We start from the raw sequence: 27,755 nt of genomic DNA, 5'->3' as shown, positions 1-27,755 counted from the left end.
CCACAAAAAGTTGGCAACTTGACAATACCTTGGGAACGGCCGCATTTCACCTGACGGCCAGGCGCTTGTGTGGAGTTTCCAGCAGCGGCGATCAAAATTAGAACGAAACACGCCCCGCCAGGAAATATCAAACTGGCTGAAATTTCCCCAGGTCACCATGACACAAAACAGGAAAATCCCAGTGAGTAAGATGAAGAAGGAGCGGCAGCTCAGTAAAGTTTAGCTTACCTCTTGCTCTCTCGTCGGATCATCTTCTTCCAAGCAAGTCACCCGTTCGGTTCTCTGAGGGGCCGGGTGGAGGGGGGGCTGAGGGCCTGGGAAGGGGATCCTTCTTGCTTTCCTAGCTGAAACCTCTCGGCCAGGTGCTTCTGGGCTCAGCCCCAATTGGGGCAAATGCAAGCAATACGGTTGAATGTCTCTTCCAGACCGCAGCACAGCTGAGTCAAACAGAACTGGTTGATTTTATGCTGATGTGCGGTTAAAAGGAACTGAGTTGCACATGTGATTGTGTGTGCGCGCGCGTGTGTGTCTGTCTGAGCATGCATGCGAGCAACAGATAGTACAAACAGGACTGAACGGTGTCAATGTTTGCGCTGCCACTCAAAATCTTCCTTTTTTTAAAAAAAAAAGCACATTTGACAGCTGCGCGGCAGGCAAGCATTCAACGGGGCTTAGTTTGGCAGGCAAAAGAAGAAGTTGCCCCATGGCTGCACTTTCATGCTGAGGAAAGCCGCATCTGTTGAATTTCTGCCTGCCATGCAGCAAATGAAATCAGCAAATTGGGGAGGGGGCAGGGGAGAATGGCAACTCCCAGTGCTATTCAGAGGTGGGAAGGGGAGATTGGGGGAATGCAAAGTGTCCCCCCATTATTACCCCAGGAATAGGTAAAGGTAAAGGTACCCCTGCCCGTACAGGCCAGTCTTGACAGACTCTAGGGTTGTGCGCCCATCTCACTCAAAGAGGCCGAGGGCCAGCGCTGTCCGAAGACACTTCCGGGTCACGTGGCCAGTGTGACATCGCTGCTCTGGCGAGCCAGAGCCGCACACGGAAACGCCGTTTACCTTCCCACTAGTAAGCGGTCCCTATTTATCTACTTGCACCCAGGGGTGCTTTCGAACTGCTAGGTTGGCAGGCGCTGGGACCGAAAAGCAGGAGCGCACCCCGCAGCGGGGATTCGAACCGCCGACCTTTCGATCGGCAAGCCCTAGGCACTGAGGCTTTTACCCACAGCGCCACCCGCCACCCCAGGAATAGTTGCCAAGAATTCTGTCTTCCATAAACAAACACACACACTTGTTCCAGATCTGGTTAATGATTCTGGAAGTGTACCTGCTACAGAGGCGACTACTTGCTTTTTCAGGCCGAGGGCCACATTGGCTGGTGGTCAGCCTTCCAGGGGCCGCATGCGAAAGTGGAACTGGCATTAATGTCAACACGGACTGGCAGCAGCTGTCCAGGTTTCAGGCAGGTGTCTTCCGCAGCCTTGTCAGATGGGCAGAGTACAAATAATAGTGTTTTTTTTTTATTTTTATCTGGAGATGCTGATGTGGAATAAACCTGGGACCATCTGCAGATGCTCTAAGCACTGAGCTACCGTATTTTTTGCTTTATAAGACTCACTTTTCCCCTCCTAAAAAGTAAGGGGAAATGTGTGTGCGTCTTATGGAGCGAATGCAGGCTGCGCAGCTATCCCAGAAGCCAGAACAGCAAGAGGGATTGCTGCTTTCACTGCGCAGCGATCCCTCTTGCTCTTCTGGCTTCTGAGATTCAGAATATTTTTTTTCTTGTTTTCCTCCTTCCAAAAACTAGGTGCGTCTTGTGGTCTGGTGTGTCTCATAGAGCGAAAAACACGGTATATCCCTTTGCACTGCACCAGCGCATTCAGAGACTCAAATGCAAATGGGCCTCTTCCCCTTTTATTTTTTTAGATTTTTCAGCAATTAAAAAAAAAAAATAATACAACGCTATGCACCCAACGGAAAATCCAAGCATGTTCCTCCATCAAAATATCAGGTTATTCCAACTCAAAACATAATCAAATCCAGGAAACGTTACGGTTTATTAAGAACAGTCAAGAATTATAATTATAATTACAGTGGTGCCCCGCAAGACGAATGCCTCGCAAGACAGAAAACCCGCTAGACGAAAGGGTTTTCCGTTTTTCAATGCGCTTTGCAGGACGAATTTCTCTATGGGCTTGCTTCGCAAGACGAAAATGTCTTGCGATTCCTGGGGGTTTTTCCCCGCTCCCCACCCCCTTTTTCTAAGGCACTAAGCTGCTAATAGCCTTTTAGCAGCTAATCCGCTAATCCCTTAAGCCTTTAATAGCCGCTAATAGCCGCTAAACCGCTAATAGCGCTAATCCGCTAATGGGCTTGCTTCGCAAGATGAAAAAACCGCTAGACGAAGAGACTCACGGAACGGATTCTTTTCGTCTTGCGAGGCACCACTGTATTTTGCAGCAAAGCTCTCCATGTTTCCAGCTGGCCCCTGGGCTTTCTGCAGCAGCCTGATTTGCAGCCCTGAGCAGGTGAGAATGCTTTCCTCAATTCGCCAGGAGAGGTTTCAGCTGGCGATCTGCTTTCAGCTGCTGAGAAAGGGACATGGGCTAGTGATGGAGCCCCCGTGGAATTTAAAATATGAATTTCAGTATTGGGGGCAGCGAAGAGGGTACCGCCTCATGAAAAACACCCTGGTTTCTATCCAGGCTGTAATTATCTGCTCTTGTTTCTTTCGTTTATTACCCAACTTTCCAGTAAAGGGCCCAGGGCTGATCTAAAAAGATAGCACAACACAACTTTGCCCCCCAAATTACTCCATTCATTTCCCCCCTGATTCCTGTACCCCATTTCCATCACTGTAACACTCTTGCCCAGGATTTGGGACGGGGAAATCCTCTGTCCTTTCAGTTGTGCTTGAACTCCAGTTCCCATCAGCACCGGTCAACCTGAGCAATGATCAGGGATGATGGGAGTTGTAGTCCATCAACATCGGGAGGCGTAATTGCAGAAATTCACCCATCTTTCCCCTTAAGTATTCAGCTCTGTCTTTGGGAGAGGTCTGTGTTCCTTTAAATATTGCCTGGCCTCCCAGAGCGAATTAATAAATGAGACAATTTGGTTCCCAAGCCCCTTCTTAACTTTTTCCTCTTTCACCAAAGAGAGGTTGTTGTTTCCCCCCCACTTAGAGGTGGGGAAAGAACGTTATTCAGAAGTAAAAGTTTCCCTTTGATAATGGAGAGATTTGTTGTGGCTCGGAGAGAAGCGTAGATCAGATCTTGCGACGTGAGTTTAGGCAACGCGTAGATGGGAAATTTTAAACTGGGCCTGGGGAGAGAAAAGGGGTGGTTTCTTTTAAAAGGGTTGCGGAGTAAAGATTAGATATCTGGAGGTCTCTGCTGACAGATTTACAAGCAGAAGAATGAACTCAATATGCTGAGGGGAAACTCGAAAGCAAAAGACGTTCAATTTTTGACTTTCCAAAAGCCTGTTGGGATTGCCAGACGCAACTTGGATGGTCAGTTAACCAGGAAAATAACAGGAAATAATATTTGTTAGTAGTGCTGAAGCATTTTGCTTAGGAGTCCGGCCACTGGGTGTGGCTCTTGCAAATTTGGCCTGGCTTAATTTGGGTGGGTTCTTCCGCACCTTTTTCCTTCACCCAAAAAACTGCTTCTCCTCACACACTTTTGCCCCCAAACATCCCTGCGCCAGAGGTTGCAGACTCTTTAGGCCTGAACATGTGAAATTTCGCGATCTGTGCACGCACCATGCCCAGCCCGGCGAAAGGTGTGCCGTCTCATGCCATCGTTCAGTACCTCACAAGTATCAGCATTCATGTCCGACCTTGGAAGACCAGTCCTAGCCAGGTGAGTGAGGGTCTTGTGTGTTAACAGTGGGTGGGGCATTTAAAAATAGATATTCTGTGTCTTCTGCAACCCCTGTTTGCCTTTTGTCCTAGTTTATGGTGCACCTTAAATGTTGTTGTTATTAAAATATACCCCCCTTCATCTGAGGATCACAGGCTGGTTTACAAAACAAAAACACAAAAATGCACAACACAGGAACATGCAAACAAAAGCAGTCCTGAGTGATCTGCATTGGCTCCCAGTACGTTTCCGAGCACAATTCAAAGTGTTGGTGCTGACTTTAAAGCCCTAAACGGGCTCAAAGGCCCAGTATACCTGAAGGAGCGTCTCCACCCCCATCGTTCAGCCCTGACACCGAGGTCCAGCACCGAGGGCCTTCTGGCGGTTCCCTCCCTGAGAGAAGTGAGGTTACAGGGAACCAGACAGAGGGCCTTCTCGGTGGTGGCACCTGCCCAGTGGAACGCCCTCCAATCAGATGTCAAGGAAACAAGCAGCTATCCTATTTTTAAAAGACATCTGAAGGCAGCCCTGTTTAGGGAAGTTTTTTTTATATTTAATGCTGTATTGTTTTTAACACTTGATTGGGAGCCGCCCAGAGTGTCTGGGGAAACTCAGCCAGATGGGCGGGGTATAAATAATAAATTATTATTATTACTACTATTGTTATTATTATTATTAACCCCCCCAGCATTATCAGCAGTGCAAATCACAGATTCTCATGATTATATTGTGTAGTGGGTATATTCTTTGCGTGTGGGGGGGGGGGGCGGGGTTTGAATAGGGGTTTTTTGGGTGTTTTTTTTTGCAATAAGAAGCACACACCAAAAACTACCATAATCTCATCGCTAACAAAGAGAGGTCCACAAAAAAGCTGCAAAATATATGTATAATAAACCTGCAGGTATGATTATTTTTATATAAATACATAAACGTTTGGTTCTGGTGGTGTGAGGGACTTTTCTGGAAAGAACCAAGAAGGAAATTGAATTGGCCGCTCAGTCTTCCTTTGACCACATCCATACATTTAAAGCACACAGCTTCCCGCATAGAACCTTGGGAACTGTAGTTTACCCCTCACGGCGCCCTTAAACTACAATTCCCAGGATTCTTTTCAGGGGAAGCTGTATTCTCAGCAACCTTTTAATGCTTTCTTGGAATTCTGTCTCCGAACAAGGAATGAAAGTGTTGCGTCTTGGCCCTCGGGTCAACACCTGGCGTCAACACCTGCCATTCCTGGGCAAATGGCAGGGCCCTTGCCAATACTTGCCCAGGAGCCCTTTGAATGCCTTATGAGGAACGGCTAAGGGAGCTGGGCATGTTTAGCCTGGAGAAGAGGAGGTTAAGGGGTGATATGATAGCCATGTTCAAATATATAAAAGGATGTCACATAGAGGAGGGAGAAAGGTTGTTTTCTGCTGCTCCAGAGAAGCGGACACCGAGCAATGGATCCAAACTACAAGAAAGAAGATTCCACCTAAACATTAGGAAGAACTTCCTGACAGTAAGAGCTGTTTGACAGTGGCATTTGCTGCCAAGGAGTGTGGTGGAGTCTCCTTCTTTGGAGGTCTTTAAGCAGAGGCTTGACAACCATATGTCAGGAGTGCTCTGATGGTGTTTCCTGCTTGGCAGGGGGTTGGACTCGATGGCCCTGGTGGTCTCTTCCAACTCTAGGATTCTATGATTTTATGAAAAACAGTTTCCTGGCTTGCTGCTCGGAGGAGCGTGGGATCCAGACACGTTTTGATATCCCACAATGCACTGGGACAAAGCTGTATCGAGGGCATTGGGAGTTGTAGTCCAAACTGTATGGAGGGCGCCGGGTTGGGGATTGTCAAAGAGGAGGAGTTGAGGCCCACAGGCAGCCAGAATGGCGGGTAGTAAACTGTAGATTGGAGGAACGACTAGGCCTACCTCGCAAGGTTGTGGAGAAGGCAACATGGGAAGATGATTATCTCAGTTCCCTTCCTTTAAGTGAAATATTTATTATTTTTAGTGGTTGTTTTAATCACTAAGAAGATTGAAATCCTGTAGGTTGGAGCACAGCTGCTACTTTATCTTGAACATAACGTGCATTTATTTTATGCTGATTTCATACGTTTACAAAACAGTGTAATACCAAAGCGGTTTACGACGAAGAGCACATTCTAAACCCGAAACTGTAAGCCTGCTCTTTATTGTTGAATTGGAGCAAACTCTGCAATCAAGAGCAGATTTTCAAGGGGGAAATTGCTCAAACCCAGAGCTCGGAAAGATTCGCCATTTGACAGACCTGCTGCTGGTTTGTTGTTGTTGTTTAGTCCTTTAGTCGTGTCCGACTCTTCGTGACCCCACGGACCAGAGCACACCAGGCACTCCTGTCTTCCACTGCCTCCCGCAGTTTGGTCCAACTCATGCTGGTAGCTTCGAGAACACTATCCAACCATCTTGTCCTCTGTCGTCCCCTTCTCCTTGTGCCCTCCATCTTTCCCAACATCAGGGTCTTTTCCAATGAGTCTTTTCTTCTCATGAGGTGGCCAAAGTCTTGGAGCCTCAACTTCAGGATCTGTCCTTCCAGTGAGCACTCAGGGCTGATTTCCTTCAGAATGGAGAGGTTTGATCTTCTTGCAGTCCATGGGACTCTCAAGAGTCTCCTCCAGCACCATAATTCAAAAGCATCCATTCTTCGGCGATCAGCCTTCTTTACGGTCCAGCTTTCACTTCCATACATCACTACTGGGAAAACCATTGCTTTTACTATACGGACCTTTGTTGGCAAGGCAATGTCTCTACTTTTTAAGATGCTGTCTAGGTTTGTCATTGCTTTTCTCCCAAGAAGCAGGCGTCTCTTAATGCTGCTGGTTAGCATAGACTTATTCCGAGCTAGATGGATTGGTGCGGGCAGGCCTGTGATCCTGTGTGACAGCGGTACGTGGCAGGCCGAAATCCAACAGGTGTAACAAGCTCTAGGCAAACACCTGTGTGCAGTGACGATGGAGCGATGCTCTGCTTTCTCTGGTAGCCTGAGTCAGAAATGCCAGACAGCTGCAGGGCTTAACTTCTGCTGAAGCGAAGCCCCAGGACAACTCATTTTTGTTGCTGGGACTTGCTTGGAGCCTGCCAAGTCCTAATAAAGGTGGCCTCCGGCCCCACGCGGGAAAGAGCGCCTTAGTTTCCGGGTCTCGCTCTAATCTGACTCTGAGCATGTGCAGAGAGCTTCTGTTTCAGTAGAGAGTGAGGAGTAGCTTGTTAACGGAGAAATCTGAGGGCTCCCTTGGACAAAAAACAAGGACACCAGCCAGGAATACCAGAGCAAAACAGCAGCCAGTAGGCTTGGTCTTTATTGAAGTCTGTCGCGACAGGACTCCCACCTGCCACAAGGTGGAACAAGATGGAAGCCCCAAACAAAAGAGAACCCAAACTTTTATTAGCTGCTAATCCCCATGTTACCCCCCCCCCCAAACTACATCACTCATACATCACGGTTACATCATGAAAGGGGAGGTCTGGTGGCAGTAATCTGAGCATCCTGGACCCTGCCCCATGGTTCCCCTTGCCCTCCACCAAACACCCATCAAGTGTAACAAAAATGATATTTACATTTCCCTGTTTCCCAGCCAAGTTAATCCCACTCTTTTGTCTTTATCTGGGTTTGTTATTTCTGGAATGGCTACCTGTCTGGCCCTCAGGTATCAGGATGCCAGGAATTATCACTCAGGCAGAGGGGCTGCTGAGCAGCTGAGCCCACATGTCTATATGAATTTCTGAAGTTTTCCCAGTGAGCCAGTACATAGATACATTGATCAGTGAATTCTTACATTTGGTATCATGCAGCAAAGGCCCTTTGAATAGATAGGAAGAAACTGTGATGAAGTGTTTTGTGGGGACAAATCACAAAAGTCACAAAAGCGATTGTGCTGGTTTTGGTAGTGGGCTGCATGTGCATGATATCTGATGGAGGGGCAACCCCCCCCCCCCAACCTATACATAAATTCCTGCAACAAGCTTCATCCTATCAGGGAAGCGGGGAGTGTTTCCTGACATCTAAGGAGAACCATTGCTGGTCCGGCCCAAAGTCCAGCATCTCAGAGTAGCCAGCCAGATGCCCCTGGGAAGCCCCAAAGCAGCCTATGAGTGCAATAGTGTGGAGCAATGGTTAGAGTGCCAGACTAGGGAGACCAGGTTTTGAATCCCCACTCAGGCGTGAAGCTCACTGGGTGACCTTGGAGCCAGTCGCCATCTCTTAGGCTAACCTACTTCACAGGGTTGTTGTGAAATGAGGGACTGAGATCCTTGGAAGATAAAGGTGGTGTATAAAAAGGTAAAGTGACCCCTGACCATTAGGTCCAGTTGTGGCCGACTCTGGGGTTGTGGCACTCATCTCGCTTTATTGGCCGAGGGAGCCGGTGTACAGCTTCCGGCTCATGTGGCCAGCATGACTAAGCCGCTTCTGGTGAACCAAGGCAGTGCATGGAAACGCCGTTTACCTTCCCGCTGGAGCGGTACCTATTTATCTACTTGTACTTTGATGTGCTTTCAAACTGCTAGGTTGGAAGGAGCAAGGACTGAGCAACGGGAGCTCACCCCGTCGGGGGGAATTCGAACCGCTGCCCTTCTGATTGGCAAGTCCTAGGCTCTGTGGTTTAACCCACAGCGCCACCCGCGTTCCTAATAAAGAAATAGTAAATAAATAAACAATCTAGCACTCTCTCACTGCTGCACCTCAGGATCTGGTATTGAGGTTGAATTCACACTGCCAGTTACTCTGCACTCTCCAAGTTTCCATTGCTGGGTTTTTAATCTGTGTCTCCACGCCATAAAAAAGCAATCGATAAGTTTAGATGGTGATGATGACGACAACAACAACCCAAAACGCATCTGCATCTTGTAGCTTATTAGAAAATACTGCGGTTCAATGCGTCGCTTCTCGAACCAGCTTTACACCAGTCAGAGCCCAGAAGCCGATCCCAATTCCTCTCTAGCCAGTGTGCGGAAACCTCTGACAGTGCGGCATAGTGGTTAGAGTGCCAGACTACAACCTGTTCAAATCCCCGCTGGACAGGCTGTGAGAGATTTCTTACAGCCTGTTCTACTTCGCAGGGTCGTTGTGAGGATAAAATGGGAAGCAGGAAGAAAACCACGGATGCCACCTTGAAGTCACCGGGAGACAGATAAAGACATGTCCTGTCCACACACACACACACACACACACCCCGGTGTGAACCCAGACGGAAGTGAATTTCTGGGAAAGTGCACACGCCCTCAGAGTCATGCCAGCTCTGTTCCTGGAAGCAACGTACAGCCAACTTGGCTATGCCTGCTTTCGGCAGGGTTGGGCCTTAAAAATTAAATTCTAGCGAAATGGATTTTGCAAGCAGGTTATTGGAGCAAAACCAGGCTATCCTTTTGAGGGAGTTGCAAGCAGGAAGGCTTTTTTTTTGTACCCCGGGGTGTGGGTGTGTATGTGTGTCTTTGTCTACAAATTCACACACCCTTTGTGGCCGAGTCTTGGAGTAAACTGAAAGCCCAAAACGTGGCTGGACGGGGGAACAGGGAATTGCCCTCCTTGAACCCGCCACCAACTTGGAGAGCGAGGCAAGGGAAGAAAGTGTTTTCCTTTTTGCGGGCAGGCTGCCATGTGTTGTTTCCAAGGGGGAAGCGCGCTTGATTTCCTACCCCTTAAATATAGAACGTGAAATAAGGAAACGGCTGTCTCTCTAAGACTTTTGCTTAGCTCAATAGCAAGCGGCTTTTCCTTGATGCGTGCGCTGACAGTTCGATCTCCAGGAATTCAGAGCACATCCACTGCAGATCAGAAGCCGAGACTGCCGACTACACACACTATGCATTTAAAGCACGTCCCCCCTCTGCAAACAAAGAATCCTGGGAGTTGTAGTTTGAGGGTGCTGGGAACTGTAGTTCTGCGAGGGGGTAAGCTGCAGTTCCCAGGATCTTGGGCTGTGGTGGAAGGGATGTGCTGTAAATGCATGCATTTTGCCAGGGTATGTGGTAAAAAGCGCCTACATTTCCCCCCCCCATTTTTTTTTTTAGTTTTCACAATATTATAAACAAACAAACACACAAGACAAACAAACATAAATCATAGCCTTATTGAAAATTACAGTTATTAACTTTAAGTGACTTCCTCGCTTCCCCTTGGTTGAATTTCATTGCATGTCCTTTTAACGGTTTTCCAAATCCCAATTTTTATGAGATTTAACTTAAACATCCTTAGATCTTCACCTTATGGAATTAAACATATTAATTCATCACTTAACATAAATAAAATCCTAAGCCCGTTAAGTATCTGCAAGCTATTTTCAGTTAGTTTAATTTAACAAATTTAACTAAATAGCCTTTAAATTTATTCCACTCTTCCTTATACTCCTCCTCCTTGTGGTCGCGGACTCTTCCGGTCAGGTCGGCTAGCTCTGAAAAATCCATCATCTTCATCTGCCATTCTTCCACTGTTGGTAATTCTTGGGTTTTCCACTTTTTAGCTAACAAAATACGGGCAGCAGTTGTGGCATACAAAAATAATTTAACATCTTTCTTGGGCAATTCCAAACCTGTTATTCCAAGAAGACGCAGCGCCTTCAGTTTTGGATACATCAGGCAGCAGAGAAAACCTGTCTTAACTTTTTGCAGCTTGATAGCAAGCAGTTTCCTTGTGATTGAATGCAACAGAAGCTCTTGATTTGGAGAGCTGGTGCTGTTTTTTGGCTTTCCAGAACCCAGGAACTCTGCTGTCCTGAGGGAAGATTTAGAACCCAATCCGCTTTGGCCAATCCCCCGTGTATTTCTAAAATGGAAAGGTCGGTCCTGTGCCCTCTCCACCTGGGAAGCCCATTCCAGATGACTTCAGATCTGAAGCGGAATTGTTGTACTTACTCAGTGGTGAGTGTTACGGTAAAATCTGGGTGCGAGGCTGCTCTGCCACCCAGCTCGTCGGACTAAGTCCGCGGGTCCCTGCGGAGGAAAATGAGCTCAGCCGGAGACAGGAGAAAACTGCAGAAGATCCAAGTTTATTGCGCAACAAGGTTCAAGGCGAGATTGAACAGCGAGAAAGGGGTGACATGAGCTTTTGAAACTTCCCTCCATGTCCCAGAATACAGTGCAAAATACATCCCAGTTACATCATGAATACATTAAGAAGAGGTTGGGTTACACAGGATTAACATATGGAGGAGGGAGGGGGGAATATGCAGAGCTGGAGATATGCGCAGATAAGCACATCCTGAGTACCGGTGATGAGAAGACAATGGTCCATGTATGCATAGTCTGCCACCTGGCATTGCCCGGTCGGAAGGCTTGGCAGAGTGATTTGACAGGATTAGGGTCTTGACACCTTGCTTGAGGGATTATGGAGGACAGGGGAGGTGTCATGGAGTCCTAGAGAAATTGAGCAAATTGGCACGTTGATTTTCTATGAATTTTATAGATTTTAGTCCCTTTTGACATTAACAATTGGAAATAAATGGATATATTGTAGCGAAGAAGAAGGTGAAGAAGACATGCCCCCCCCTTCCGTATCATGAGGAAATGATGCTCTGCACAAGCTCAGAGGCACGTTTCCCACCCACCACCCACCATGTGTTTGGCATGGAAGACTGATTTCTTTTTTAAAAAATTAATTTTTATTAAATTTTCCATTTTAACAATCCAATCAAATCACATTAAGTATTCCAAATTATACAAATACATATCATACAGTCCAAATATTCTGCCAAATTATACATTTTTGTGGGGGCTTCCCATGCTTCAAGTCCAGCGGGGTTCCAATCATCTTACGTCTCTACTGCCTCGAGTTTCCAATAGTTCCTTCTTTAAATTTTCCTGTTGTTCTCCTTCCTTCTTTCGCGGACTCTGAGTTGTTTCCACAGGCGAGTTGAAATAAACAATAATGTGCTTCTGTGTGAAATTTGTATGACTCTCCTTTTTTTTTTTTTTTTTTGCAGCTGGTAAGTCTGTTGTTTGCAGAATTTCCTCACACGCTGGTGTTTATGCCGAATCAATCCAAAAGTCCTTCTCTGGTGGCAGACGCCATCTTCACTCAGTTCCAATGAAATAAAATCTGGGCGTTTGCTCATTAATTTTCTCAGACAGGTTGCATCAAACATTAGTCTTTCTAGGAGAGATTTGCCAAATCCGACTTGAAGCCTTGGTCCAGTATATCTGAAGGAGCATCTCCACCCCCATCGTTCTGCCCGGATACTGAGGTCCAGCTCCGAGGGCCTTCTGGCAGTTCCCTCACTGTGAGAGGCCAAGTTACAGGGAACCAGGCAGAGGGCCTTCTCGGTGGTGGCGCCCGCCCTGTGGAACGCCCTCCCACCAGATGTCAAAGTGATAAACAACTACCTGACATTCAGAAGACATCTGAAGGCAGCCCTGTTCAGGGAAGTTTTTAATATGTGACATTTTAGTGTATTTTTCATCTTTGTTGGAAGCTGCCCAGAGTGGCTGGGGAAACCCAGCCAGATGGGCGGGGTACAAAAAATATATTATTATTATTATTATTAGTAGTAGTAGTAGTAGTACAGATATAATAACAAATTATGAGCTCACCTCCCCCAAGACTATTTATCTCTGCAACACGTCCTTCTCCCATAATGGCGGATCCCAATTTAAAAAATGCTTCACATCATCGTTCTCAGAATCCGTCCAAAGTTTTTTGGTGTCTCTCCAGCGGCTAACGGGCATTGAAGACTGATTTCAATGTTGCTTTTCTTCAACGCCATCTGTATTTGACACTTGACAAGTTCAGCTGGTTTCTTGAGAGCTGTGCAACTGAGAGCTAGTGCCTGAGTATGCTTCATTCCTCCACCCTCCAAATCCATTTTCCTTTTGTGCTGCGTCTTTTTGATGGGAAGCTTGAGGGTCGGGAAGGCTGTTGTATTAGTAAGCCGATTGGGGAGACTTTTATCTGGCTGAAGGAGGGACGTTCAAATACTTCAGATGAATAAACCTTTTTCTGAAAAGCTTGATTCATGTTTGCTTTCTTTCAGGAGAACAGCATTCTGCCTCCTCCGTCCGGTGGTCTGTTTGGCGTTCCGCTGCACTTGCTGCCCCTTTCGGAGCATGTAGAAGGGGTGCCACAGTGAGTAACGTGCGACACGCACACCCCAGATCACCAGCTCCCTGTTGCAATGAGTGACAACCTTGTTTGAATCGTGTGAGTCTTAGCCCAAGAGGAGCCCAAACCATCTTTTCCCACAATACCTCCGTTCGCCATGCAGAAAATGTGGCACTCCTGCCTAATGTCAGAGGAGAGAACCCTGGGTAATTTTCCCATACAATGGTACCTTGGTTTATGAACTTAATACCATGGTGTTACGAACACCAGGAGCCAGTGTGGTGTAGTGGTTAAGAGCGGTGGACTCGTAATCTGGTGAACCGGGTTCGATTCCCCGCTCCTCCACATGCAGCTGCTGGGTGAGATAGGCTTTGGGAAAAACTAAGCACCTCAAAAGGGACGCGGGTGGTGCTGTGGGTTAAACCACAGAGTCTAGGACTTCCCGATCAGAAGGTTGGCGGTTCGAATCCCCGCGACGGGGTGAGCTCCCATTGCTCAGTCCCAGCTCCTGCCCACCTAGCAGTTCGAAAGCACGTCAAAGTGCAAGTAGATAAATAGGTACCGCTCCAGCGGGAAGGTAAACGGCGTTTCCGTGCGCTGCTCTGGTTCGCCAGAAGCGGCTTAGTCATGCTGGCCACATGACCCGGAAGCTGTATGCCGGCTCCCTTGGCCAGTAAAGCGAGATGAGCACCGCAACCCCAGAGTCGGCCACGACTGGACCTAATGGTCAGGGGTCCCTTTACCTTTACCTGGCTTGCTAAGGATTTGTTAAGGGTTTGGTTTGGCTGATTCACAAGCTTTCCTCTTGCGCAGTCTAACCTCACAGGTACAGGATCACAGGGACCCGCGGACATCATCCAGACTGACCTCTCCCCAAACCTATAACAAAATTTCAGCCCCCACCTTTATCTGTTGACTCCCTCTCGTTTCATAAGTAGTCATGCCCCCTTATAAAAGATTCCATGCTGCTGTTTCATTGTGGCCTCTTTGCATTTCAACCCAAGGTTCCTTGTGGACGCCTGCGAGCTGCTCCGACCCCATCTTCATGTGGAAGGGCTCTTCCGAAAATGTGGATCCATGACTCGTATCAAAGCCTTGAAGGTAAAACGCAGAGATGTGCAGGAGCTAGAGCATGGGTAGGCAACCTAGGGCCCGGCCCAATCGCCTTCTAAATCCAGCCCGCGGATGGTCTGGGAATCAGCGTGTTTTTACATGAGTAATAATAATAATAATATTAATAATAATAATAATAATAATTTTGTTACGGTAAAATCTGGGTGCGAGGCTGCTCTGCTACCCAGCTCGTCGGACTAAGTCCGCGGGTCCCTGCGGAGGAAAATGAGCTCAGCCGGAGACAGGAGCAAACTGCAGAAGATCCAAGTTTATTGCGCAACAGGTTCAAGGCGAGATTGAACAGCGAGAAAGGGGTGACATGAACTTTTGAAACTTCCCTCCATGTCCCAGAATACAGTGCAAAATACATCCCAGTTACATCATGAATACATTAAGAAGAGGTTGGGTTACACAGATTACATCATGAATACATTAAGAAGAGGTTGGGTTACACAGGATTAACATATGGAGGAGGGAGGGGGGAATATGCAGAGTTGGAGATATGCGCAGATAAGCACATCCTGAGTACCGGTGATGAGAAGACAATGGTCCATGTATGCATAGTCTGCCACCTGGCATTGCCCAGAGGAAAGGCTTGGCAGAGTGATTTGACAGGATTAGGGTCTTGACACCTTGCTTGAGGGATTATGGAGGACAGGGAAGGTGTCATGGAGTCCTAGAGAAATGGAGCAAATTGGCACGTTGATTTTCTATGAATTTTATAGATTTTAGTCCCTTTTGACATTGACAATTGGAAATAAATGGATATATTGTAGCAAAGAAGGAGGTGAAGAAGACATCCCCCCCCCCTTCCGTATCAATATATACCCCGCCCATCTGGCTGGGCTTCCCCAGTAGAATGTGTCCTTTGATTTCAAATGCATCTCTGGGTTGCTTGTGGGGCCTTCCTGGTGTTTTTACATGAGTAGAATGTGTCCTTTTATTGAAAATGCATCTCTGGGTTACAGCGGTACCTCTGGTTGCGAACGGGATCCGTTCTGGAGGCCCGTTCGCAACATGAAAAGAGCGCAACCTGAAGTGCCGTATTGGCACTTGTGCGCATGCGCGAGCAGCGAAACCCAGAAGTAAACCTTTCTGGTACTTCCGGGTCGCCATGGGACAGAACCTGAAAGAACGTAACATGAAGCAAACATAACATGAGGTATGACTGTATTTGTGAGGCATAGGAATTCGTTCTCCCCCCCCCCTTTCAAAATATAGTCCAGCCCCCCCACAAGGTCTGAGGGACAGTGGACCAGCCCCCTGCTGAAAAAGTTTGCTGACCCCTGAGCTAGAGGTTGTGTGTCACCCAAAATTTCATAGAATCATAGAATCCTAGAGTTGGAAGAGACCACAAGGGCCATCGAGTCCAACCCCCTGCCAAGCAGGAAACACCATCAGAGCACTCCTGACATATGGTTGTCAAGCCTCTGCTTAAAGACCTCCAAAGAAGGAGACTCCACCACACTCCTTGGCAGCAAATTCCACTGTCGAACAGCTCTTACTGTCAGGAAGTTCTTCCTAATGTTTAGGTGGAATCTTCTTTCTTGTAGTTTGGATCCATTGCTCCGTGTCCGCTTCTCTGGAGCAGCAGAAAACAACCTTTTTCCCTCCTCTGTGTGACATCCTTCTATATATTTGAACATGGCTATCATATCCCCCCTTAACCTCCTCTTCTCCAGGCTAAACATGCCCAGCTCCCTTAGCCGTTCCCCATAAGGCATCGTTTCCAGGCCTTGGACCATTTTGGTTGCCCTCCTCTGGACACGTTCCAGTTTGTCAGTGTCCTTCTTGAACTGTGGTGCCCAGAACTGGACACAGTACTCCAGGTGAGGTCTGACCAGAGCATTTACCTTTCATCATGTTCCCAGCTTCTGGCAAATTCAGAATGCCAGTCTTGCCAGGCCTCTCCTTCCTCCTGACGACACTGGCGCTGAGCTACAGATATTTTGACATCCCTATCAGGAGAGATTTGCTCAAGGAGAGGGGAACTTGAGAAATCGCCTTGCCAGTAAAACATTTTCGTTTATTTTTTTGCTCTTAGGAACTTGCTTGCTCTCCTACGTGGGAGGAAAAGGGGAGAGTTTAAAATAATCTTAGATGGAGTGGATAGGATCTATTATGCGGTTCTTAACAACAAACCATTTTGGGGAGAGGTGGGGGGTGCAAGGTCAAATAGGTTTGGGGCCAATGTCAGTAAAAGGAAGTAACGATTTCCTTTGACTGTGTTGTGTGCAATGCTAGTCCTGCTCAGAGTAGAACCATTGGAATAAGGGAACATGAGTAAGCCAGGTCTGTTAGTGGCAGTAGGTCTGCTACTCTCTCCACAATCCCACCAATACCTACAGGGAGGGCATTTTTAGTTGCCTTTCCCCCTTTTAAAACTCTGGGCTGGCCGGCAGCTGGTTTAGGAGAGGCATTTCCTAAAGAAATGCAAACTCTTAGCTAATAGGCAATTTGAAAAAGGCTTTTTAGCAGACGTTGGCACGGGCAAATAATTTGGAGGGCTCAGATATTGTATTTGGGAGTGACTTAAGATGTGCAAGGCTATTGATTGCGAAAAATTGGAAAAGTGGTACTGTACCAACAAAGATGGAGTGGCTTGCCAAATTATTGGAGTACTACAATATATCCAAAACAATGGGAGAAATTGGAAGGATCTCAAATTGGAAGGCAGACAGGGACTGGAAGGTGTTTAAAAGATACTTGCAAAACTATATCGAAAAATCAGAACTCCTATTAGAATAAACAAGTTTCGTTTCAAATATTGGAATACTAAATAAGATGGATAACAATGTGTAATAGAAAAAGAAGTCTGAAATTAGGTTAAAGGTGTGTGAAAGAAAGTAATAGAAGTGGAAAGAAATTGCAATTGAGTAGATTGGAAGTCTAACACAAAGGGTGAGGGGTGGTGGATGGTGATGGGAATTATCTGTGGGATTGAGTGTAGGTATGTTGTAGGTATGTTGTATGTATGTAGGTATGTTGTATGAAATGTATGTTTGGATGTGTATTAATGTTGAATTATTTTAACAATAAAAAATAGGGGGGAAAGGGGGGGGGGAAAGATGTGCTTTCCATGAAAGTATTATTATTATTATTTGTTAAATTTGTATACCGCCCTTCATCCGCAGATGTCTGGGCTGTTCACAACATTATACATAACAGAACTTGCACGCTGTTCCCTTGAAACTGAAGCACTTTGTATTTTCAGGGTTCCTAAATGCAGCTAAAAGCTCCACTTTCCTGCTGACTAGGTGGTTGTTGGACGCTGGAGAGGGGGACCCGGCTGCAGAAATAATAGTGGGCCTGTTATGTACTGAGTTGAATGGGATCCAAAATGCAGCAGCCTGATTGGTCCTAGAACAATAGGACCAGTTCAGCAGGATCCCACCTTCGTCGCCAGTGAAATGTGCTTGGAGTCGAGAATGGATTTCATGCTCTTTATTCAGCTCATAGTGGTGAGGAGGAAGGGAAGTTCCCCCACAATATCTGCTTTATATACATTATGTACACAATGGGCTGCACATGATTGGCTAATTCCGGGATTCTCCTGTAAGCCAATCAGGTTGTGTATTCACTTCCACCTGGAGCTGGATTGGGTGGCTCCTGCAGACCAATCATGCTGCTGCATTCTGAATCCTATTGTTCTAGGACCAATCAGTCTGCTGTATTCTGAATCCTATTGTTCTAGGACCAATCAGACTGCTGCATTCTGAATCCTATTGTTCTAGGACCAATCAGACTGCTGCATTTTGGGTCCTATAGTTCTAGGACCAATCAGACTGCTGCATTTTGGATCCTATTGTTCTAGGACCAATCAGACTGCTGCATTTTGGATCCTATTGTTCTAGGACCAATCAGACTGCTGCATTCTGGATCCTATTGTTCTAGGACCAATCAGACTGCTGCATTTTGGATCCTATTGTTCTAGGACCAATCAGACTGCTGCATTTTGGGTCCTATTGTTCTAGGACCAATCAGACTGCTGCATTTTGGATCCTATTGTTCTAGGACCAATCAGACTGCTGCATTTTGGATCCTATTATTCTAGGACCAATCAGACTGCTGCATTTTGGATCCTATTGTTCTAGGACCAATCAGACTGCTGCATTCTGGATCCTATTGTTCTAGGACCAATCAGACTGCTGCATTTTGGATCCTATTGTTCTAGGACCAATCAGACTGCTGCATTTTGGGTCCAATTGTTCTAGGACCAATCAGATTGCTGCATTTTGGATCCTATTCAACTCAGTACATAACAGGGCCTTTGACCCCTTTTGACCCCAGACCATTGCACCACCAGCTACGGATTGTTGAGTCTTCCAGATCCTCTTGCTGATAACTCAGAGCTGGGGAAGTAGACCAAGGAAGCTGTTTCCCTGAAGGTTCGCCTCCTCCCCTTCTTCACATTTTGCATCCTTTCCAGGCCCGGCTGGAGGCTGGCGAGCGCTGCTTGGCGATGGCTCTCCCGTGCGACGTGGCCACCTTGGTGAAGCAGTTCTTGAGGGACCTGCCTGAGCCCCTGATCCCAGCTGGACTCCAGGGGCCTTTGTGCCAGGTCCAGCACCAAGAGGACGGCGACCCCCTAACTCTCCTGCTCACCTCCCTGCTGCCCCAAAGAAGCACCGATCTCCTCCGCTATTTCTTCAGGTTCCTGCAGGACGTAGCTTCCAGGTGGGTCAATGGGGAAGGACCAGTTTGTGCCCTTAATTCCTGCCCAGGGTTTGTCCTCGTTCTCAGCAGACAACCAGACCACCTAGCCACTCCAAGCTGGACCCTTATCCTGCTCCCCATTGTTCTGGCTCCTGAGATTTCAGCGCTATTTGATGCATACCTTTTCCAACAAAACACCACCACCACAAACTGGCTTCTAAGTATAAGTGGAACGCCCTCCCACCAGATGTCTACCAAATAACTACCAAACTTTTAGAAGGCATTTGAAGGCAGCCCTGTTTAGGGAAGCTTTTAATGTTTAATTTGTTGCTTTTGTTTAGTCGTTTAGTCGTGTCCGACTCTTCGTGACCCCCTTGACCAGAGCACGCCAGGCACTCCTGTCTTCCAGTGCCTCCCGCAGTTTGGTCAAACTCATGCTGGTAGCTTCGAGAACACTGTCCCACTATCTCGTCCTCTGTCATCCCGTTCTCCTTGTGCCCTCCATCTTTCCCAACATCAGGGTCTTCTCCAGGGAGTCTTCTCTTCTCATGATGTGGCCAAAGTATTGGAGCCTCAGCTTCAGGATCTGTCCTTCCAGTGAGCACTCAGGGCTGATTTCCTTCAGAATGGAGAGGTCTGATCTTCTTGCAGTCCATGGGACTCTCAAGAGTCTCCTCCAGGACCATAATTCAAAAGCATCAATTCTTTGGTCAATCTGCCTTTTTTATGGTCCAGCTCTTACTTCCATACATCACTATTGGGTTATTGTATTTTAATATTCTGTTGGAAGCCACCCAAAGTGGCTGGGGAAACCCAGCCAGATGGGTGGGGTATAAATAATATATTTATTATTATTATTATTATTATTATTATTATTATTAAACCAAATTTACTAGAATAATAGCTAGAATAGAGACAGACTTATAACCATTCAAACATACTAAGGTGCCATGTGCAAGACAAAGCCTGGAAATACTGTAAACATGGAGTGGATAAATGTACAGTGGTACCTTGCAAGACGAATGCCATGCAAGACGAAAAACTCGCAAGACGAAAAACTCGCAGAACGAATTAATTTCGTCTTGCGAGGCACCACTGTAGAACTCTATCTTAACAAGTTACATGTGCACTAAACGTTATACAGACTGGATAAATGAACCGTTCAAAAAGTAGTGTAAGTCCAATCACAGAACGGCAACCCCATGCCGCCGCACCAGCAAGGGTAGCACACTGGAGAATATGAAAAAGCTTTTCAAAGCTGTTTTTCAAAGACTGAACTGGATGAGATGTTCTTCAATGGGTCTTGAGTTGGAAACACAAAGCCGTGTGCATGGACCAATCACAGGAAGGCAAATCAAAGCCACCACCCTGGTGAGAATAACCCAAGTGGGCAAAAGGAGAACAGTTCTCCAGATATATTACAGGTTTCGCTACACGCTTCATCGGTCCAAATAGCACTCCAATTACAATGTGTGGTAAACCATAAAATTTAGAAAATATCAGTCTCATACTATACCTTGGGACTGTGGTGGTGCTGTGGGTCAAACCACAGAGCCTAGGGCTTGCCGATCTGAAGGTCGGCGGTTCGAATCCCTGCGACGGGGTGAGCTCCCGTTGCTCGGTCCCAGCTCCTGCCCACCTAACAGTTCGAAAACATGTCAAAGTGCTAGTAGATAAATAGGTACCGCTCCGGCGGGAAGGTAAACGGCGTTTCCGTGCGCTGCTCTGGTTTGCGAGAAGCGGCTTAGTCATTCTGGCCACATGACCCGGAAGCTGGACGCCGGCTCCCTCGGCCAATAAAGCGAGATGAGCGCCGCAACCCCAGAGTCGGCCACGAGTGGACCTAATGGTCAGGGGTCCCTTTACCTTTACCTCTGTCCACATACCAGCAAGGCTGCGTGTAACACCCACGCACATGCTAATGAAAGATCAAAATATAACCCGGCACGGAGAATCCCAGCTTTAGCGCAAATTACTAGACCTCAAGGCTAGTAGGTACAGGACAGAGGTACCACCCCCAAATTCCTGGTTGAGGAGACTGCCTTTCTCCCTTTCACCAGTGTGGTGTAGTGGTTAAGAGTGGTAGTCACGTAATCTGGGGAACCAGGTTCGCTTCCCCGCTCCTCCACAGGCAGCTGCTGGGTGACCTTGGGCCAGTCACACTTCTTTGAAGTCTCTCAGCCCCACTCACCTCACAGAGTGTTTGTTGTGGGGGAGGAAGGGAAAGGAGAATGTTAGCCGCTTTGAGACTCCTGAAGGGGAGTGAAAGGCAGGATATCAAATCCAAACTCCTCCTCCTCCTCCTCCTCCTCCTCTTCTTCTTCTTCTTCTTCTTCTTCTTATCTCTTGTCTCCTCCCTCGCAATCCCAGGTGCGCCCAGAACAAAATGGACTTGGCTAACCTGGCGGTCATCTTCGCCCCCACCCTCTTCCCCAACGAGGTTTGCAGCCAGCTGGACAGCAGAGCTGAGGAGCAGCTGCAGAGGCAGGCAGCCGTGGTCCACGCTTTGATCAGCCATGCGGCGGAGATTGGTAAGTCCGACGGGCTCATCTGCACAGTCCTTCCCCCCCCCCCCCCGTTTTTAAAGGAACCGCATGATGTTTCTGTTAGAATTCCTGCTCCACGATTGCAGTCATGGGATTGTTGTCTTTCACATGACGGTGTATGTTTTGATTCCACAGAGTGGGAAGTGACGAAGACAGGATGTTTGTGTTACTGTGTTCCATGAAGTGGGACTATTGTCCTTTGTTTTTTCTCTTTGCTGTTTGATGCTAGAGAGCGAGGGCGCCATGTTGCAGTGCTCCGTGTGTGTTTATATGTAAATAAAGTAGATTAGCCAAAATGCTAAGTTGCTGAGGTCTGTTACGCAACTGCCCAAACTCTGCGGATCCCTAAGCGTGCCAATGTCTGATGGCATCGGTCGCTGTGATGTTCAGGCTGAAGAAAGCTTTTGAAGCTCCCCAACGAACGACCAGGAGGGAGAGAACATGCCAGTCGGGCATGTGTCTCTGCCAGGGTCCTACTCGAGTGTAGGCTGAGCTCCTAACAGTTTCTACTGATGGTGCAATAGGTCAGTCAATGCGATGCTAAAAACTGGCTTAGTGACATAGAAATGTTTTCTAAATACTGTGCCGTGTGACGCGTTGTCTGCCGTATGACAGTTTATGGGCTATTCCATTTCCCCTTGTCTCTTAACTCCTCGTCTGTGCAGCTGCCCATGTCTCTCTCTCTCTCTCTCTCTCTCTCTCCCTCCCCCCCATCCTTAACCTTCCTTGCCTCACCTCCTTTTTCCTCCTGTACATTTCCAGGTGTAGCTTCCTCTTCTTTCTGGGTGAATTTACCTGGGAGGAAGTGCAGACCAGCCCTGATTCTCAGGGATGCAAAGCGAAAGGTGGTGGTAAATCCAAGGGCAGGGAGTCATATGGAAAAGATGTGGTTGTCATCTTGTGGTCCAAAGGATGGCAGAGCAAGGCGTTTGGCACCAGCTGGGCTGCAGAGGTTGCCGGAAGGAGGCGTACAAGGCGCCACCCAACCACCTTAGGGATTCCACTCCAGATTTGTGTAGGGTTTACTCCTAAGCCTTTACCTCTCCCGAATATATCCCACGAGGCAGCAGAGGTTTGGGAGTTTTTCTCCTCCTAGATGAAGGAGGTTTATGAGCCCCCCTTGCCTCCCCCTCACTTCCCTCTAAATGGAGCAGGGAACTGCCATCGGAGCTGGAGGCGGAGAGAAGGCTCCAGAGGGATGCCGGAGAGGGTCCCAGTAGGGAGAGAGGCAGCCCATCTGCTGGGGAAGGAAATCAGCGTAACACCAGTGGAGAAGGGGGGCAGATGGGGGAATCGGAGAGGTGGCTCCAGGACTCCTCGCCGGAGACCAGCGAAGAGGGCACGAGTACTCTGCTGCCCACACCCACTTTGCGCAGAAGACCTCCGCGCAGGCAAAGTAGGAGAAGACTGGGCGTCAAACAGCTTCTATGCTGGAAGAGGTTTAAGAAACGCCCACTGACGGATTCTGCCAGCGACTGAGGCAGCAACGGAACTTGAGGCTGTCCAGACAGAAAGGGTTCAACCAGGCAACCTAGCCAGGAGTAACAGCAACTTACGAACGAGCAACCCCTAGAACCATTACACTATCCTTAATGCTCTTTTTGACTTCTGGGAGAGGAGACACTGATGGGAACCAAACCAATTTTCTCCCCATCCCTAGTATTGTCTACACCAGGGGTCAGCAACCTTTTTAAGCAGGGGGCCAGTCCACCGTCCCTCAGACCTTGTGGGGGGCCGGACTATATTTTGAAGGGGGGGGGGGAATGAACGAATTCCTGTGCCCCACAAATAACCCAGAGATGCATTTAATAAAAGGACACATTCTACTCATGTAAAAACACCAGGCAGGCCCCACAAATAACCTAGAGATGCACTTTAAATAAAAGGACACATTCTACTCATGTAAAAACACGCTGATTCCCGGATAGTCTGTGGGCCGGATTGAGAAGGCAATTGGGCCGGATCTGGCCCCCGGGCCTTAGGTTGCCTACCCCTGGTCTACACTGACTGGCAGCAGTCTTATATGAAAAACAACTACCAGACTTTTAGAAGACATCTGTAAACAGCCCTGTTTAGGGAAGCTTTTAATGTTTAATAGGTTATTGTATTTTAATATTCTGTTGGAAGCCGCCTAGAGTGGCTGGGGAAACCCAGCCAGATGGGCGGGGAATAAATAATAAATTATTATTATTATTACTACTACTACTACTATACTAATATACAGTGGAGCCTTGGGTGCTAAATCGCATGCGTGGGCGCAGATGCGATGCCTCTGGAAAGGATCCCCGCCGTAACCTGAGGTTCCACTTTAATAATAATAATTTATTATTTATACCCAGCCACTCTGGGCGGCTCCCAACAGAATATTAAAAACACAACAAAACATCAAACATGAAAACTTCCCTAAATGCCACAGATTGAACTTGGGACCTTCGGAAGCCAAAGTGTGAATCCTAGGGTTGCCATATTTCAAAAACTGAAAATCCAGACACAAAGCTTTTTTTTTTTGGCAAAGTTCTTGAGATTATTATTATTATTATTTTGCAATACCTCAAAAAATATATACGAAGTTTTTGAGCTGTTTTAAAGGGAAGTCACCCCAAAAATCAACACTTCTGACATGGCTTCATACATCCAGATTTTCCGTATACTGTTTCCAACAGCCGTATCCCGGCTATGTCCAGGAAATCCCGGATATTTGGCAGCCCTAGACTATCAATTTCAGTTTGCCAACAAAATGACTACCCCCTTCCTAGTTGTACTGCTGAAGTGAAATGTGTGTCTGTGTGTGTATGTAGCTCAAAGTGAATGTTTTGCATGACCCCTAGTGTACAGCTTCTAAAATGACAGGCTTGTTGAAAAACAAGCAGTGCTGAGCTTGTGTACTAACTAAAACAGCGATGGCCAAATTTGGGACTACAAATCTTTTGGGACTACAACTCCCATCATCCCTAGCTAACAGGACCAGTGGTCAGGGATGATGGGAACTGTAGTCCCAAAACAGCTGGAGGGCCGAGTTTGGCTGCTACTGAACTAAAGTATGCATGCTGCCCTCTGCTGGATGGAGGTGGGATAGCAGAGCCAAGCTGACAACTCCACTAGTGCGGAACGTGCGAGCAGGGAAGTGAATTGTGGAGGCAGGGAACTGATACCCTTGGCCACTGGGCAGGGCAAGCAAATGGAAACCCAGGGGAGAAAAGAAGCAGGTTCCCTCTGGAACAGCTGCTACGTCCTCACATGGGGAACCGGCGGCATGCCTGTTTCCAGCTCCAGTTGGTCCGCAAGTTGTGACCCCTCATGGATAATGTGGGAACGTTGTGGCTAGTAGGAGAGGATATATGGATTAGATAATATCCTTCCTCACTCACGCTAGTGAGCTGGTAGCAGAGTGCATTCCCCTGTATATTGCAGGAAGCTAGTCGGTAGATTTTTTAAAAAATAATTTTTATTAATTTACAACAAAAACACAACAAAACAAACATTGTTTTCACATCCCAGTTTTCCCCAAGTCTTTCTTTTCTGGACTTCCTTCAGCTTTTCCGTAAATCTTTCGTGATCATTCTTAGTTTACGCATTTCTTTTGTTTATATTGCCCTTGTTTAAACCTTTTTTCCTCTATTCCCTTTTAACAATACCTCTTACATTTTCACGGTGCTTTTTAAAAACCCTCTAGCGTTATTTGGCCCTCACTTATACTCTCCAGATATTCAACAAATTTTCCCCAGTCTTCTGTGAACTTTTGGTCTTTTAGATATCTAATCTTCCCCGTCATCTTATCCAACTCAGCATAGTCTAACAGCTTCTTTCTCCATTCTTCCATTGTCGGTATTTCCTGTTGTTTCCATTTCTGAGTCAGCAGCACCCTTGCAGCTGTCACTGCATATTGGATAAACTTACTGTCCTTTCTTTTAATCTCTTTTCCTAAAATACCTAACAGAAAGACCTCTGGCTTCTTTGTAAATGTATATTTTAAAATCTTTTTCAATTCATTGTATATCATTTCCCAGAAGCCTTTCACTTTCTTACATTCCCACCACATGTGATAAAATGAACCTTCTTTATCTTTACATTTCCAATACTTGTTACATGTCTTATACATTTTCGCTAATTTTACCGGTGGCTAGTCGGTAGATTCATTTGAATCTCTTGAGCTAATCTGTGCTGGTCCCAAGGGTCAACCATGTGGCGAGGTCTGAGTCCAGTCCGAGGTTGAGGGTCCGGTGTGGAGGCTGTCCGTCAAAGGTGAAGCGGGGTCCAAGGCAGGGAGTCGAGTGAGGTCAGGAACTCTGGCAGAAGAGCAGGACAGGGTTCAGGCAATAACAGGCTACCAACAATGTTGCTCCCGCAACCTGGGACTGGGGCTGACCGGCTTTTATCTGCCCCAAGGCATAGGGCGGCCCCTGCCCACAGGTGACTCGCCTCTCCTGGCCTGGGGGCGAGCACTCCTCCTGCGGGAACTTAGTTCCCTCCGCCTCTCTGCCCTGAGCCTCTGCAGCTCAGGAGAGGCTGGAGGGTTACCGGACCCAGAGGCAACCTCGGCTTCCTCTGACGGGGCTGAGAGTGGAGCACCTGCAGGCAATGGGTCCTCCATTACCTCAGGAGCCAGAGCAGACTCAGCTGGTGCCTTCACCTGAGGATCCAGCACAGGTGAGGACCCTTCAGGCTCATGCCCCAGCCCCGGCTCAGCTGGTTCTGGAGGCGGGGACTCCTGTGCAGGCTGGGATCCCTCAGGTTCAGCCTCCGAGTCCGAATCCCAGGCCATCACATAGGCAATCCAATCTAGATTGGATTAGTTCCCGGTAAATCCCCTTTGTCCCCTCTTAAAAAGAATAAAGACACAATAGTCTTCTCTTAAAAGTAATAAGAAGTTTACTCACATTCAGTCCACAGTGTGATCATGAAGGCAGGCTTTAGCTCGTAGTTACAGAAGAGAGTGTGGGTTTATCCCTTATGGGGACGGAGCTCATGTGCTGCTGACTGAGAGCCAGCAGACAGCAAAAACATCAAGATGGTATAAAACGAAGAAGTGAGAGAAGGGGGTGGGATGACTGCGTGACTAGTCCCTTTATGGCCAGCAAACTTTTTCAGCAGGGGGCCAGTCCACTGTCCCCCAGATCTTGTGGGGGGCCGGACTATATTTTGAAAGGGGGGGGAAATGAATGAATTCCTATGCCTCACAAATAACCCAGAGATGCATTTTAAATAAAAGGACACATTCTACTCATGTAGAAACACGCAGATTCCCAGACCGTCTGCGGGCCGGATTGAGAAGGCAATTGGGCCGGATCTGGACCCCGGGCCTTAGGTTGCCTACCCATGCTTTATGGGGTCTGTCAGGGTCATGCTCATCTACCTGGTCACACGCAGGGGGAGGATGCTCCAGACCAGGTGTGACAGGAAGTCCTCTTGGCTGGACCTACATTCCCCTGCGTGTTCACTCTGGGGAAACAGGAAATGTTGTATTTGACTGCTTATGTTCCAATTTGATTTGAACTGATTTTATAATGAATTGATTTTAGAATGCTGTATTATTTTACTGTTGTTAGCCGCTCCGAGCCCGGCTTTGGCTGGGGAGGATGGGATATAAATAAATTATGATGATGATGATGATGATTATGATGATGATTATTATTGTCTCACAGATGGCTTGGCCCACATGCTACATGCTCTGGTACTCCATGCTCTGGTAACTTCCGGATTTGATTATTGTAATTCCCTCTTGATTTCCCCTCTCCATCTCCCCTTGTGTCCAGGCACAATTCCTGAGCATCTCCTGGAAAAAGTCCAAGCCGCCTGCTCAGATGCAGAAACCAAGAGACTGTCCCCACCAGGCCCAGAAGACGCTGGAGAAAAGCACGTCGAAGGGAGGAGGAGGAGGAGGAGACGGCAACGGAGCATGGGCAGTGAGTATGCAAGACCAAACCCAGATCTTCTTGGACAATCGTTTGGAATCAGGGGCGCTTCCAAATTTCTCTCTGGTTGGTGAAATGCAGACTTACCTGCTTTCGTAGCATTAAGCATTCTCCATGGATCCTCTTTTGGTTCAGAATTCTGTTGGGTGATGGTACGGGCGCTAGCCAGTAGGCTCCCTCCACAGCCTGACTGTGCTGTGCGTTTAACAGAGTCTGCCCACTGCACTTGAAATGCTATGTCTGCCGAGAGATTCTTGCCCATGACGAATTTAGGATATTTCCGTTCCACCTTAAAAGGGAGCAGGATGTTTGTGTCACAGCCTGCGCATTTCCTGTTTCACAGGATGTTTCTGTTGTGTCTTTGCTTTCGTTTCTCTCTCTCTCTCTCTGCCGGAACATTGAAGCAAGCAGTCATGTTTTTCTTTGTTCTGATCAACGCTGAATAAACTTGTAAATAATGCTCTCCTGAGTGCATCTTTCGCTGTGCATTATCTGCTGATAGAGCATGCATCGGCTCTGGAATGTGGGAAGCTATTTCTGGAGCTCGTGTCGCTAATTGCTGATATTGTGTGTCTACGGGAGATCGATGGACGTCCGGAGACGACGTGAAG

General features: G+C 47.4%; 2 protein-coding genes across 3 annotated transcripts in view; one reads left to right on the top strand and one right to left on the bottom strand.

The window, feature by feature from the left end:
* Positions 1-472, bottom strand: part of RASGRP4 (RAS guanyl releasing protein 4) — a 37,815-nt gene extending 37,343 nt beyond the window's left edge. The window contains exon 1 of the mRNA XM_083456411.1: positions 229-472. Coding sequence (XP_083312537.1) covers positions 229-251 — 23 coding nt within the window. The 5' untranslated portion in view covers positions 252-472. The remainder of the gene's footprint in view (positions 1-228) is intronic.
* Positions 473-3,539: 3,067 nt separating this feature from the next.
* The window catches only part of LOC310684253 (uncharacterized protein), a 39,610-nt gene continuing 15,394 nt past the window's right edge, over positions 3,540-27,755 (top strand). For both annotated transcript variants that reach the window (XM_083455056.1, XM_083455055.1), the window contains exons 1-6: positions 3,540-3,868; positions 12,850-12,941; positions 13,922-14,018; positions 18,460-18,707; positions 21,057-21,217; positions 26,986-27,135. In XM_083455056.1, the coding sequence (XP_083311182.1) occupies positions 3,770-3,868; positions 12,850-12,941; positions 13,922-14,018; positions 18,460-18,707; positions 21,057-21,217; positions 26,986-27,135 (847 nt within the window). In that variant the 5' untranslated portion in view covers positions 3,540-3,769. The remainder of the gene's footprint in view (positions 3,869-12,849; positions 12,942-13,921; positions 14,019-18,459; positions 18,708-21,056; positions 21,218-26,985; positions 27,136-27,755) is intronic.

This window comes from Podarcis tiliguerta (assembly GCF_965153285.1).
Source record: "Podarcis tiliguerta genome assembly, chromosome: 8".
NCBI classification, from domain to species: Eukaryota; Metazoa; Chordata; class Lepidosauria; order Squamata; family Lacertidae; genus Podarcis; species Podarcis tiliguerta.
The sequence above is the reverse complement of the archived record's forward strand: the minus strand, read 5'-3'. Positions and strand labels throughout refer to the sequence as shown.